The 12,934-nt window shown below is 54.7% G+C and overlaps 3 protein-coding genes across 3 annotated transcripts; 2 read left to right on the top strand and 1 right to left on the bottom strand.

Moving 5' to 3' along the window:
* Positions 1-2,234: 2,234 nt before the first annotated feature.
* Positions 2,235-4,627, top strand: PG985_006562 (uncharacterized protein; the record flags this gene model as incomplete). The annotated part of the gene is made up of 2 exons (XM_066826331.1): positions 2,235-2,273; positions 2,342-4,627. 2 exons carry the CDS (start codon positions 2,235-2,237, stop codon positions 4,625-4,627), a joined length of 2,325 nt encoding a protein of 774 aa, XP_066685938.1.
* Positions 4,628-5,208: 581 nt separating this feature from the next.
* On the bottom strand, positions 5,209-7,270 carry PG985_006561 (6-phosphogluconate dehydrogenase; the record flags this gene model as incomplete). Its single annotated transcript, XM_066826330.1, has 4 exons — positions 5,209-6,084; positions 6,156-6,714; positions 6,786-6,818; positions 7,257-7,270. The coding sequence occupies 4 exons, from the start codon at positions 7,268-7,270 to the stop codon at positions 5,209-5,211; spliced, it is 1,482 nt and encodes a 493-aa protein (XP_066685937.1).
* A 3,549-nt stretch (positions 7,271-10,819) lies between these two features.
* PG985_006560 (RNP domain protein) lies at positions 10,820-11,961 on the top strand (the record flags this gene model as incomplete). The annotated part of the gene is made up of 2 exons (XM_066826329.1): positions 10,820-11,574; positions 11,820-11,961. The coding sequence occupies 2 exons, from the start codon at positions 10,820-10,822 to the stop codon at positions 11,959-11,961; spliced, it is 897 nt and encodes a 298-aa protein (XP_066685936.1).
* Positions 11,962-12,934: the final 973 nt, after the last annotated feature.

Below are 12,934 nucleotides of genomic sequence, written 5' to 3'. Positions count from 1 at the left end.
GGTAGGAGCAGCCTGGGCTTTACCAGTGGTCAACTCAGCTGTGGTATGTGGCTTGCTCAGGTCTTGTGCCTGCCCAAGAGCCGCACCTAACACAACAAGGGCGGCGGTAAAGTATGTTTGCTTCATTTCGAGTTGAATGTAATGTATGATGAACCAGCCACGAAAATAAGAAGGAAAGAAAGAAGACAGCCCACGGGGTTACGAAGATCAACCTAAAGCAATGTATACAGACCAGTATATGAGAGTCTGCCAGAAGTAGCTGACCTGCAGATATCGTATATAAGGAGTGACGAGAATAATAAGTAATAAAAAGAAGACAATAAAGCTTCAACGGAAGCGAACGATGGATCGAAACACACACACAGAAAATGAACGGGAGTGATAGAGGCGAGAAGGTGAAGGTAGCAGGCAGGGCAACCGGCAAGAGGTTCTCAGGTCCTCTTGTACGAAAACATGACCCTGGTCGACCACTTGCCTCGATGATCTGCGGCAGCAGGCCCAAGGCAGGAATATCGTCCCATACCATGACTCCGGAGGGGCCGTTGTCTGCAGAGTTGCATTGGATCTCGACTTGTTGGGCTATCAAGCAAGGAGCCCAGGTGGGGGTGGGAGGAACGGAGTTCAAACCGGGAAAGATATTTCAGGCCGAGGGGAATAGAAACGAGGCTAGGCCACCCCTGCGGATCACGCAACCCCGTGTTGGGAATCGGAACGCGGGTCTCCATCTGGCTGGCGGCTTAAGGGACTTCATATATCTTTCTGATTGCAATTGGGGAGATGCCGAATGTTTGTTGGCTGTCAGTCACGATGTAGAAGTTCCTACGACTAGAACGGCGAAGTCTGTCTGCATCGAAAATGTGGTTCACGGTAGTTCATCTTTTGTCGCACGAGAGATCTGGATCGACCGTTCCCTCGGAACCGGCTCGACTTGACTAGATCTGCTGTATTGCTTGCTGCGGATTGACAGGAGGCTGTGCAAAGCAGTTCGAGCATTGACAGAAGTCTATCGCATATAGTTGACATAACGCTGCCGCGCACTAGAAGATCATGTCAAACTGTAGGGATCATCTTGGCTTTTCGGCTGCGCGAGTTCCCCTGGGCTTGATCTTCCTTCTAGTAGTACCTTACTTACCCCATCTCGTGAAGCCCAGATCTGGATGATCGGAAAAGAGATTTAAGGTTGGGATGAGAGACCCGCTCTCACTTGAGTAGGAATCTTCAGCGAACATCACTCGGACGAGAGAGCGGGAGCAGAAGTGGGAGGACCGAAACCACAGGCAGGTAAGTCGGCGTGTGTGTGTACATACCGCCCACCGGCATGGATCTTGAACGGAAACGGCCCCACGGGTGTGCAGCTAGGCTCGGGCGTTGTTGTGAGAGCCCCCTGTTGAGGCTCTGACACGAAGACTTCGTAATGGACATGGGGTGAAACAACGTTGAGGAGATGGGTTTAAGCGAGTCGCGCGTGGTCGGACGAGAACAAAAACGACGACGGGGCAATGCGGAGACGTTTGCAGAAATATTTCAACAGGAGCTAAAATAGGATATCAGAAAACCGGTTGCTTTCTCTCATGCGAAAGATCTTGCTTGTTACAAGTCCGGGGAAGGAGGTCTTCCGGCTCCTCAATTTTCAATTCCCAATGAAGGGGACGGAACAAGGAAAACGGCATCCTGCCCAAGGAGTCGTCATCCCCGGGTCGTCGCCAACGGCATGGATCGGCGGTCTGTGTGCGTCTCTCTTACCCGGGAGAAAAGGGCAATCCACTAGGAATACAGTAAACATACAATACCAGAACGCATTGATTGATATCAGTTGGAGGCTGGATTGTCAGAAAGATCAATAAGTAGAGGTGGCTAGAGATGCTAGCTTGTGGCTCATTGTTGTGGCGGGTGGTGGCCCAAGCTATCTCCCAAATTTTGGCGGGCTGGCCAAGGTGCTTGGACGCGACAAGACTTTAAGCCAAACAACCAATCAATAACGGTTCCCAGCCTCGTCAGCAAGAGTCCAGTCGCGACCTAAGCTCTGAATTGTGTTGAACTATCAAGATTCGCTTTCGAGATTGAGTTGCTTCATCAGCCTCGCCGTCGGTCGCATTCAATACCGCCCACCAACGCCAATCGACCGTGTCTTCCCATCGGGTGCAGCCCCATGTAGATTGCACCAACCACACCCACCCATATCATTCTAATGATCTGAGGCCATCGTCTTCAGCCCAAGAAAAGAGACAGCCAAGATGAATAGCGCACCCTGCGATGGCGTGAACCGCGACTTGGTATGAACGCAGCCATTGACATTGCATCGCGACCACCGTGACTATCCCTTCTAACCTTCGTCTCCTAGCTTCCCCACGTGCACCTGCTCTCGACGTTTCGGTACACGCAGAAAGCGCGCGTCGAAATCCCCGAAGTCACCAACTGGTTGATGAATGCGCCCCAGATCGCTCGCGACAAGGCACCCTTCTTCTGGACCTACCTCGACCGCCCCGAGAATGGCTACATCACCCTCACATGGCAGCCTCTTCAGCTGATGGGCACCAACTTCTCCAGCGACGGCTACATCTGGCCGCCCCAGGAGCAGTATTTCACCCAGGAGGTCGGCAATGGAGTCATCCTCGAGATGTACTACCACCGCGCCGGCTATGCACTGGGAGAACCCATCGCGACGCACTCGCGCAGGCGCTTCCGCCTCATCCCGCCCAATGTCCATAACCCCAATGCGCCGCAGGTCGACCCAAGCTTATGGATTGTCCACTACGGGCCCATTGACAACAACGAGCGCATCCCCGTGCAGATGTTGCCACGCGACCCTCGTACTGACAATGCCCTACAAACTCGCGCCTACCTGCAGCGATGCGGACAGATTCAGCGCAAAGAGTTCATTCTGGGAGATCGCGTCAACTGGCCGCAAATCGCATGGCCTAGAGAGCCTGCCAGGCAGCCTGTGTATGCGGGCAACAGGGGAGGTGTGCCCGCCACCGTCGCCTATCCCACCCACCCCCCGCCCGGCGGCGCGCCTTCATCCAAGCGGGCTCGGATACACCCGCCTCAAAACCAACCGCCTGCCGCTATAGGAGCCATGCCTCCATCCGAGGGTGCTTACGACGATGATGAGGACACATCGCGGGGCGATCTGTTTGACCATTTGACGCCGCGTGAAATCAGTCTTGTTCGGTACCGCCAAAACCACGAGTGGATGGAAGAAATCCTCTCCTCGCCATATCGGATGGGCCAGATCGGGTTCACCAGCCTAGGATTTGGCATGAAGGGCGAGCTGTCAAGCTTGACTGACGGCATCTTCGAGGCTCAAGGTGCTGATGCCGTGGACCACCACTCCACAAAGGCTGCAGGCCATCTGGACCCGAACTTGGCGGAAGAGTTCCGCAAACGAGTCGATGAGCGTGTCGCTTCGACGAACGAGGAGATCGCCAAACTTAAGGCCGAGCATGAGAAGAAGATGGCCAAGTTCAAGAAGAACTCCCTATTGACCACAGCTGAGAAGGATCTCAGGTTTGCCGTGGATGATGCCGGCCCTGGCGCGATAACGCTGGAAACCCGACCGGAAGAGCCCGAGGAAGGATCGGGACGATGGACTTCGAAACAGAACAAGAGTGTCGATGACATTGTATCACAAGTCGAGGCGCAGCTAGGTCGTCATGCCGAAGTCATCTACGATCTGAGAAGAATCCAAGACGGGGGCTACCAAGAGCCTGCCCCCGAGCCTGCTGAGCCTTCGCCGGTCCCGCAACCTGCCCCCACTGCCGGTGCGACGGGCAGCAACACCATGTCCCGCCAGGGCTCTCAGCAGAGTAACATCATGTTGGGTGGTGACTCGGATGTTGACATGGGTGGCACTGCTGCAAGCATGCTCGACCAGATGCATACGGGCACTTCCTCCACCTCGACGCCTGCCAACAACTTCTCGACTCCCCAGGGACAGCTGTCAGCTATGCCGTCCAATGCAGCAACGCCGGCTAACGCGAATGTTCCATCACCCATGCCTACAGTCCCAGAGGCCCCCAAGGCGGAGCCAGCTGGCGACGTCTCGATGTCGGGTACTGATGACCACCCCTCGGCGGCGACTGCGCCAGACCAAGGTACCGGCAGCGGCGACTGGGTCGTCGTCCCTAAAGGTGGCGTGACCCCTGACCCAACAACCACTTTGCCGGTCGGTAGCCACCCGCCTGGAAACAATGCTGCTGCCCCGGCTGCTGCTCCGCCATCCGAAGCACCCGCAGCCAAAACCACCCCTGATTCGTCGACGCCGCAGCCGCCACAACCACAACCGCCGCAGCCTCAGGCGCAGCCGCCGCAGTCGCAACAACAGCATCAAGCGCCCGCGGTCACCGCCAACCCGGCCACTAACAAATCCGACAGCGATACCCCCGCCGGCGCCAGCACAGCCAGCATGGGGTTCGACGCGGATAACGACTTTGGCTCCCTCGGCGACCTGGACACGGCCGGCGACGCCCTCGCCAGCTTCAACACCGACACCCCCGGTGATCTCGGCGGCGACTTCATGGAGGACTCGGCCTTTGGCGAGGCGTTCCATGGCGTCGAATCGGCCGGCGGCTCTCTAGGCGGGGACGACGGTGATGCCGGCACCCCTGCCGCGGACTCGGGCATGTAAAAAGCAGAGATGCATAAGAGGCAGTAGACAGATGTCATTCCTAACTTGAAATTGGCTTGGTAAAGCACGGAAGTACTTTCTTGTTTCAGGAGTGTGGCGAAATCATCCATCCGCAAGACGGACGGGTTCTCATCTCCTACCGTTGTGTAAGATGAAGAAAGTGAGCGTTGAATATGGGAAAGAAGGGGGGGGTTTGGGCATCATTTACTATAGATGCTTCTTCGTTTCAAGACCTGTAGTAAGACAACTTCAATATCCGGTTGTTAGTTTTTTGAAGCCTGATGATGTGTGATAGCATGAGTGATAAGATACGACGACCATCTAAGAAATGAATGGCTGGCAATAATTATCTCGGGTATATGCGGGCAGGTCACAAAGTGGAGAAGAAAATTACTTCATAATGGTCATTTATTCTTTTTCGTATCTAAAGTGTGGTCATCCTATAGCAACAAAACATTAAAAGTTGTTGGTATTGACCCGTCCTAACCCATTACCGTACCGAAACCGCCTCGCCAACTCTTTACCGGGCGAGGCCTTGTTTCTGACCAATGATATCTCTAAATGAAGCCGTATGAAACATCTTATGCCTGGTAGGTAGAGGCGGAAACGTTACCGCCACGGCCAGTCCAGTTTACGTGGTGGTATTGACCCTGGGGGTACTTGGCGTTGGCAGCCTCAGGCTTGACCTGGAAGGTGTGGGCACCGAAGTAGTCACGCTGGGCCTGCAGAAGGTTGGCAGGGAGATCCTTGGTGCGGTAACCGTCGAACCAGGACAGGGCGGTGGAGAAGCAGGGGGTGGGGATTCCGAGCAGAGCCGCCTTGGAGATGACGTCTCTCCAGCCGGGCTGGGCCTTGTGGATGGCCTTGTTGAAGAAGTCGTCGAACAGCAAGTTCTCGAGCTCGGGGTTGTTGCGGTAAGCAGCAGTGATATCCTTCAGGAAGACGGATCGGATAATGCAGCCACCACGCCACATGAGGGCAATGGAGGGCTTGTTGAGCTTCCACGAGTACTCGCGGGCAGCCTCCTGCATCAGCATGAAGCCCTGGGCGTAGGAGATGATCTTGGAGGCGTACAGGGCCTGCTCAAGATCCTCGAGGAACTGTTCCTTGTTGCCCTCGAACTTGGTGGTGCGACCGACGTACTCGAGCAGACCAGAGGCCTTGGTACGCTCAGCCTTGACGGAAGACAGGCAGCGGGCCAAGACGGACTCGGCGATCAGGGTGACGGGCATGCCGAGATCCAGAGCGTTAATGGCAGTCCACTTGCCGGTACCCTTCTGGCCGGCCTGGTCGAGGATCTTCTCGACCAGAGGAGTGCCATCATCATCGTTGAAGTACATGATGTCGCGGGTAATCTCGATCAGGAAAGAGTCCAGGACACCCTTGTTCCACTTGGCGAAAATGTCACCCATCTCCTTGTTGGACATGCCGAGACCACGCTTCATGATGTCGTAGGCCTGTAGTTGGGGTTTCTTGTGAGCGCCGAACTTGGCCAATGGCATATGTTTATTGGGCGGTGCTTGCTTACCTCGCAGATGAGCTGCATGTCACCGTACTCGATGCCGTTGTGGACCATCTTGACGTAGTGACCAGCACCCTCATCACCAACCCACTCGCAGCAGGGCTCGTTGTCGTCGCTCTTGGCGGCGATGCCCTGGAAGATGTCCTTGATGTAGGGCCAGGCAGCCTCGTCACCACCGGGCATCATGGAGGGGCCGTAGCGGGCACCCTCCTCACCACCAGAGACACCAGAGCCGACGAATCGGATGCCCTTGGTGGTCAGGTATTGTGTGCGGCGGTTGGAGTCGGGGAAGTGAGAGTTGCCACCATCGATGATGATGTCGCCCTTCTCGAGGAGGGGCAGGAGGGTCTCGATCCAGTCATCGACGGCCTTGCCGGCCTGGACAAGGAGCATGACGCGACGGGGCTTCTTGAGCTTGGAGATGAACTCCTCGTTGGACTGGGCACCGACGATGGACTTGCCCTTGGCCTCGTTCTCGAGGAAGTGGTCGACCTTGGAGACGGTACGGTTGTAGGCGCACACGGTGAAGCCATGGTCGGCCATGTTCATGATCAGGTTCTGACCCCTGCGGTATTCATTAGTCGACGAACCTGGGCGCCCAAAGCGCTCTCCGAGGACGAGAAGGGAGTGACGTACATGACGGCCAGACCGATGAGGCCGATATCAGCGCTTTGGAAATAGTTAGCATCTTCTTCTTCTTGTTGTTGTTCTTGTCATTGCGGTTCCGCAAGTATGCAGCCTTTCGGGTGTTTGTGCAGTGATGAGAGGAGGGCATGATATGATGGTGGTAGTGGTGGTGCAGGACTAGGTGAGCTCACACGCCTGCTCCATAGTGGCCGGTGATGTTGCTCAGACGTGCCCTGGTACCCCGACAAGCTTCCTCTTAGTCACAGAAGCCGCGAAAGTGTCGACAAGGACGAGAGAAGAACAGGTACGAATCCATCGGCGGAAACGAAGCCTTGAGGCTTTCCAAACAATGCAAAGAACAGTTCCATTGCCGCCGCGGGGTGGTGGGGTAGGCAGCCTCTCTCTGACGAAATGACGAGAGAGTGAGGGAGGGAGGGAATGTGAGGGAGGGGTAGACGGGAAGGTGTGATATGGACTTACACGGCACCAGACATGATTGCGATTTGTTTGTGCGAGGTTCAGTTGAAGGAGGAGGGATAGTCTGTCAAAGATTCACAACTATGTAGTCTCTGTCAAAGAGAAAGAGTTGATCGGAGGGTTTGGGGTCAGAAGAAAGAGTAGAATAGGTAGGTCCGGACGATGGCGGGACTGTCGTAGTTTTTCTATTAGTAGGCCACTCTTACCTTGCTTGGGTATTGCGTGGGACTGGGTGACGGGTCAAAGTGGGTTGGAGGGGTAAAACACCTTGCTTGCTCTGGCACTCACAGCAGCTCAAGCTAGTAGGGAGCAGCAGTAGCAGGTACCCCTTCATGTACCAATTGATGGATTGATCAATGGCACACGGGCACCACCCATGGCTCCCATGGGCAGAAATGGACACCCTCCGGCACACAGGCGTCCGTCTCTGCCACTGGCCCATCGTGCATCGTGCAGCGGCGTTTCGTGTCTCGGAGCTAGCTGGCTAGGGGTTGGGGGTTCATGTTCTCTTGCAAATGCCTCCATACCCCAAGGGCTTACTCATGTTCTTCAATCCTATATGTAGGTATTGCATTGCGTTGCAATCTACAATGATCGTCCGCGGCAATATGTCAAAGTCATATATCGTCTATCTACATGCATGCCTACATGTGCCTACAAACCACTCAAGCACGCGTACTTACCCAAGGGAAACGGAGCAAAAACACACAATCAGAAGCCTGGTTTGCTTGTTCCCCGAGTATAGAGATCCCTGGTGGCCTATCCCCGATGCCATGTCCGTATGCACATCACCTTGTCCAATATATCGGCCCCTCCCATCGGAATTTGCCCAACATGGATGTCCATCACAGTGCTGCCTTACAAATACGCAGGCTCCGGTTTATCTTTCATCACCACGGAGAATCCAACTTGGTAAGTAGAACGTGGTGGACAAGCAGCTTTCATCTAGATGCTCAAAAGTCATACTTGGCAACCTGCCTGAAGAGGAGCGCTAGATAGCTCTCATAGGTATTCGGCGCTGGGCACGTCGAGCTGGTGGTGTTGCTCGGGCCCGTGGCACGAGATGCCGGCCCTTGGTTCCTACTTACCTCGCGTATCTTGACTCGCCTACCTACACTGCCACTTGAACATTATCAGCAGCTTCCTTCCGGGGAAGGGCGACTCTTTCAGCCTGAACTGAACTGCCTCGCTGACCCGGTGCCTCTGGAAGTCTTAAGTGCTCATGATTTTCACTATGAGTGTTTCATCGAGTCACTATTCCGTCCCGAGCCCCGAATAGGATCCCCGGCGGCTGCAAGATGAATTGGCACATGGGGAGTGTTTGTAAGCTACCACAATGCAGCTTGTCCGAGTTGCTACCCCGACGCACATACATCATGTAGCTCCGAAACCCAAACCGATGCATGTAAGCTTCAAGCAAGCTCTGGGGCCAAGCTACAAGACAGCCAAGCCCCAAGCCAGCGACCCTGGCAGCCTGGCCCGTAGCTTCGACTCCTGGACCGAACAACCCTGCTTTCAACGTATTACTAAGATCCAGAATTCCTCGCTAGGCTGCTCGAGCAGACACACAATGCGGTCTCCAGCCACCTGGGAAAGTGGAAAGCTCCTGTCCGACAAGAGTGCAGGTCCCGAATTGGTCTCGTTATCGCCGATGCACAGCTTTACGTCCCAAGTGGACACCCTCCGTCTCTCTACTCAGGGATAGGTTAGTAGTCTCTAGTAAGGAGATACCAGTTGTCATCACTGGACTAAGGTAAGCAGGTCTCTAAGCTTCTATTGGCAAGAGCCGGCGTATCCGCACACATCGGTTGTCCCGGTGTCGATGCAGCACAGCTGGCAGGCTTGGAGCGCGCCTCGACACTGCTGGTGCACCAAAAAATGTCGCATCCTTAGCCTCTGCCCCGCCATGTTCCTGCGACAAGAAACGAAAAACTAAGCCAAAAGGAGGGGCATATAACATTGGCATTGGCATATGGCAGACAGGAGACGGCAAGCTCCCGTATTCACTCAGCCTACCTCAGGCAGTCTACATGTATACTCGGACAAGGGGGAAAAGTACTAAGAAAGAAAGAAGAAAAAAAAAAAGACGAATGAAGAGATGGTGACGCAACGCAACAACAACAACAACAACACACCACAGCTGCAAGGCTACTTACTACAGGCTTGACTCATGCCGGTCGGGAACGTTGGGAGAATATTAGTAGACCTTGTTGATTGGCGTCGTCGAAAAAAAAAAGCCAATTTGCAGCTGGTTTAGTTGCCAGGGCGGGCATGGGCGTCATAGTGCTCTCTATTCGGTCCTTGAGCGGAGTTACGGTCCTGGATCCAGCTTTGTCTGCTGGCAAGCCTTGTTCATCGTGGAGAGTGGATAGAGCCAAAGCTTGGCATACGGAATTCTGGCCGACCGCCTGCAGCGTGTCCGGAAGCCACGGGGGTGGGAGTGCAGCTTCATATCATCGGTGAATTCCCTTAGGCAGAACTCAATTGCGTCCAGATATCTTGGATTCAGTCCGTCCAGCCAACAGCAATAGCTGGCATGGTTCACAACATGCAGAGTAACACAATATGCCGTGGTATTGGCTTCTTGTCGCCGTCCAAGGCGGTGGCGGGGGCAGATGATAGGATCCTTTGATTCCAAACCGGGAGAGCAAGCTCCCGTCTACCGTGGCTTCCGACCAACCATTGTAGGTGTACAAAAAGGGGGCAACCGCAATGGATATGTATGCAGTAGCTGACCACTGCCAATTGAGGCTTGATGCTGCTTGCTGATGCGGCCGAGGAGAACACAGCAAGACTCCTCCACTGACATTTGTATGAGTGAAGAATTGCAAATATTACGGTAATCTTCGATAAATGTGAGAGGGCAATCAAGCACCAGATGCCTCTGCAACAGACTGGAGCAGGGTAGGTCGAATGTACTGCAACTGTACTTGAATTGACGGTGTAATAGGTACTGCATTTGCATTGGTCAAGCCACTCTAACGCCACAGTTTCCTAATGCATGTGACCCACTTTACTAATCAGGCTGTCCTTCTCTCCACCAGGCTGGGAACAAAAAAAGAAGGCGACGACATGATCCAAACCACCCAACTTGACCATTTCGGCGACATAGCAACAGCACATACGGTCGCGCGCACACCACACTCACTACCTACGACCACACCCGAATCCATTCAAGCAGGGAAGGCCACGAGCAAAGCCTCGCATTTCCATCGCGTAGGACTGGGCTCATAGGTACGTGTTATCTTTTCCCAGCAACCCAAACCGAATCGTCTTTGGTTGTTGGCACAGCAAATTCATCATGTCGTACCCTCCGCCTCCAGGTGCCTCGAGCTCGTCGTCGCTCCCCCCACGCCCGCCCCCCTCCAAGCTCTCCGGCTTCAAGCCCGCCTTCTCGTCAGCCACCCCGCCAACCACTCAGCGCACGCCCAGCCCGGGCGTCAAAGCCGGCCCCTACGCGCCGCCCGTCTACTCGAGCGCCCCCAGCTACCCAGGCGCGTCCGCCCCCCAGTATGGCGCTGCCCCCTCCTACTCAGCATATGCCGCCCCCGCCGGGCGCCGCCGCCATGAGCGGCCGTGGTGCCGGCGGCTACGGACCACCACAGACAACCTCGTACCAAGGTTATCCTCGAGTTGGAGCCTATGGCGCGCAACCGAGTTACTACGGCGCGGCGGCAGATACCACCAGCTCGTATGGCGCGGCACCACAGATTAGGAACCCGTTTCCGGTGCCCAGTCAAGCGCAGCCGGCGGGGGCTGCTGGCGGCCCTGGCGCCGGTGCCGGTGGCACAGGCGACTACGATCCCGACATGGCTGCGCAGATCGCGCAGTGGCAGAGCGCGTACGTCCCCGAAGCTAAAGATGCCGCTGGAGCCTCCGGTCCTGGCGGCGGCGGCGTTGGACGTTCGGGGGCCGTGAGCGCTGCGGCGACCTACGCAGCCGAACCCACCAGACCGGCGGCTGAGCCCGCAACAGCAGCGACGACACAGGCCGACGGCAAGAAGAAAACGGTTGTGCGCGCAGGCGGTGGCCAGAAATGGACCGACGACTCGCTACTCGAATGGGACCCATCGCACTTGCGATTGTTCGTGGGCAACCTGGCCGGCGAGACGACAGACGAGTCGTTGTTCAAGGCGTTCTCACGCTGGCAATCCCTACAAAAGGCCCGCGTGATTCGCGACAAGGTCACGAGCAAGAGCAAGGGCTTTGGCTTTGTCAGCTTCAGCGACCCCGACGAATTCTTTGCCGCCGCCAAGGAGATGAACGGAAAATACATCCAGAGTCACCCTGTCGTGATCAGGAAGAGCACAACCGAGATTAAGTATGTCCTTACCCCCTGGCGTCTGAATTCCCTTTTAAATATGGGTAATGCTTGTGTGGATAGCTTCCCCTCTGGCAGCAGCAATGCTGGACAGGCGGTGGTGCTAGCAAGACACCATAGCAGTCAGACGTGGAATATGAGAAGATCGAGCTGGTCAGTGCTAATCGATGATATTAATTTAGGCCCCAAACAGTGAAAGACAAGCACGGCGGGAAGTGGAATAAGAACAAGAACAGAAACAACAGGAACCAGAACCAGAACCGCGGCGGCAATGGTGGCGGAGCAGGGGGACGCGAGAACAGCTTCGAGCCGAGTCTGGGCCCCGCCCCGACTGGTGTCACGAAACCTGGACAGAAGACCAAGGGCGGACTCAAGCTGCTTGGTTGAACGCGGACTCGGTGTCCAAAGCCCGACTGCAGAGGTGGCAATGAGCATATGCGATACCTGTTAATAGCGTGACGGTAGACGGTGGGCTACAATTATAAGGGGTCAGAGATTGCGCAAGCATCATTGGTATGCTGCCAAGGACGAGGCAGACCTAAAGGAGAAGAACATCAGCATTAGCGTTTTGATTTCGAGACTTTGTTCCTCTCAGGAGAGGTTGGTTGTATAAGTGTTACGAGTACACATACAGACAGAGATGTGGCTCAGGGGCTATTGAATACACAACGTTCTACCCTTTACTGATTCGTTCGCTCGAATGCAAGCAGTCGACGTGCTCTCTGCCTCCTAAGTGCCTGGAAGGCAGGCAGCACTGTATGACTCTGTCGAGTATGTTCCGTAGAGGCTCATTGTTGATCATCGGCATGGTCCGAAATGATTGCACTGACTATGTATACTTGGATAATTAGTTTTGTACAGCCTCAGGAGCCACCTGTCCAGTTGAACTCGGTCCCGCGTGACAAGTGAATGTACAGACAAACGAGCTCATCAAATATTTTCTTATAACGATCCTCTAGGACGAGCACTGCATGTATCAATAATATCCAGACTCACGTAGCTTCAATATCGGTTCGTTTACAACTTGAAACGATCCAGCCAGTTGCCCTTCTGCCATCACGAAAATAAACAAACACACCGACGCACGTTTACACATACACATTTGCATCGAAATAAGAAGACGTGTATATAGCAGCCTTATTTTATTTTATAACTATAACTGCTAATATAATTCCTGTGCTCTGTCGACCCTTGATTAGCATTAAATGGTTATCCCTACTGGTATACCAAATGTAGCCAAAATCCAACTGCAAGGCCCCTTTTCCATATGCAGAAGTACATACCGATGATGAACCCTGCGAGCGGGAGGCCCCGAATACCTATGTTCACCCCAATAGTGTATGCATATATGCAGGTTCAG

Source organism: Apiospora marii (assembly GCF_038362585.1).
Source record: "Apiospora marii strain CBS 49790 chromosome Unknown utg000004l_segment0_segment0, whole genome shotgun sequence".
Lineage (NCBI taxonomy): Eukaryota > Fungi > Ascomycota > Sordariomycetes > Amphisphaeriales > Apiosporaceae > Apiospora > Apiospora marii.
The sequence above is the reverse complement of the archived record's forward strand: the minus strand, read 5'-3'. Positions and strand labels throughout refer to the sequence as shown.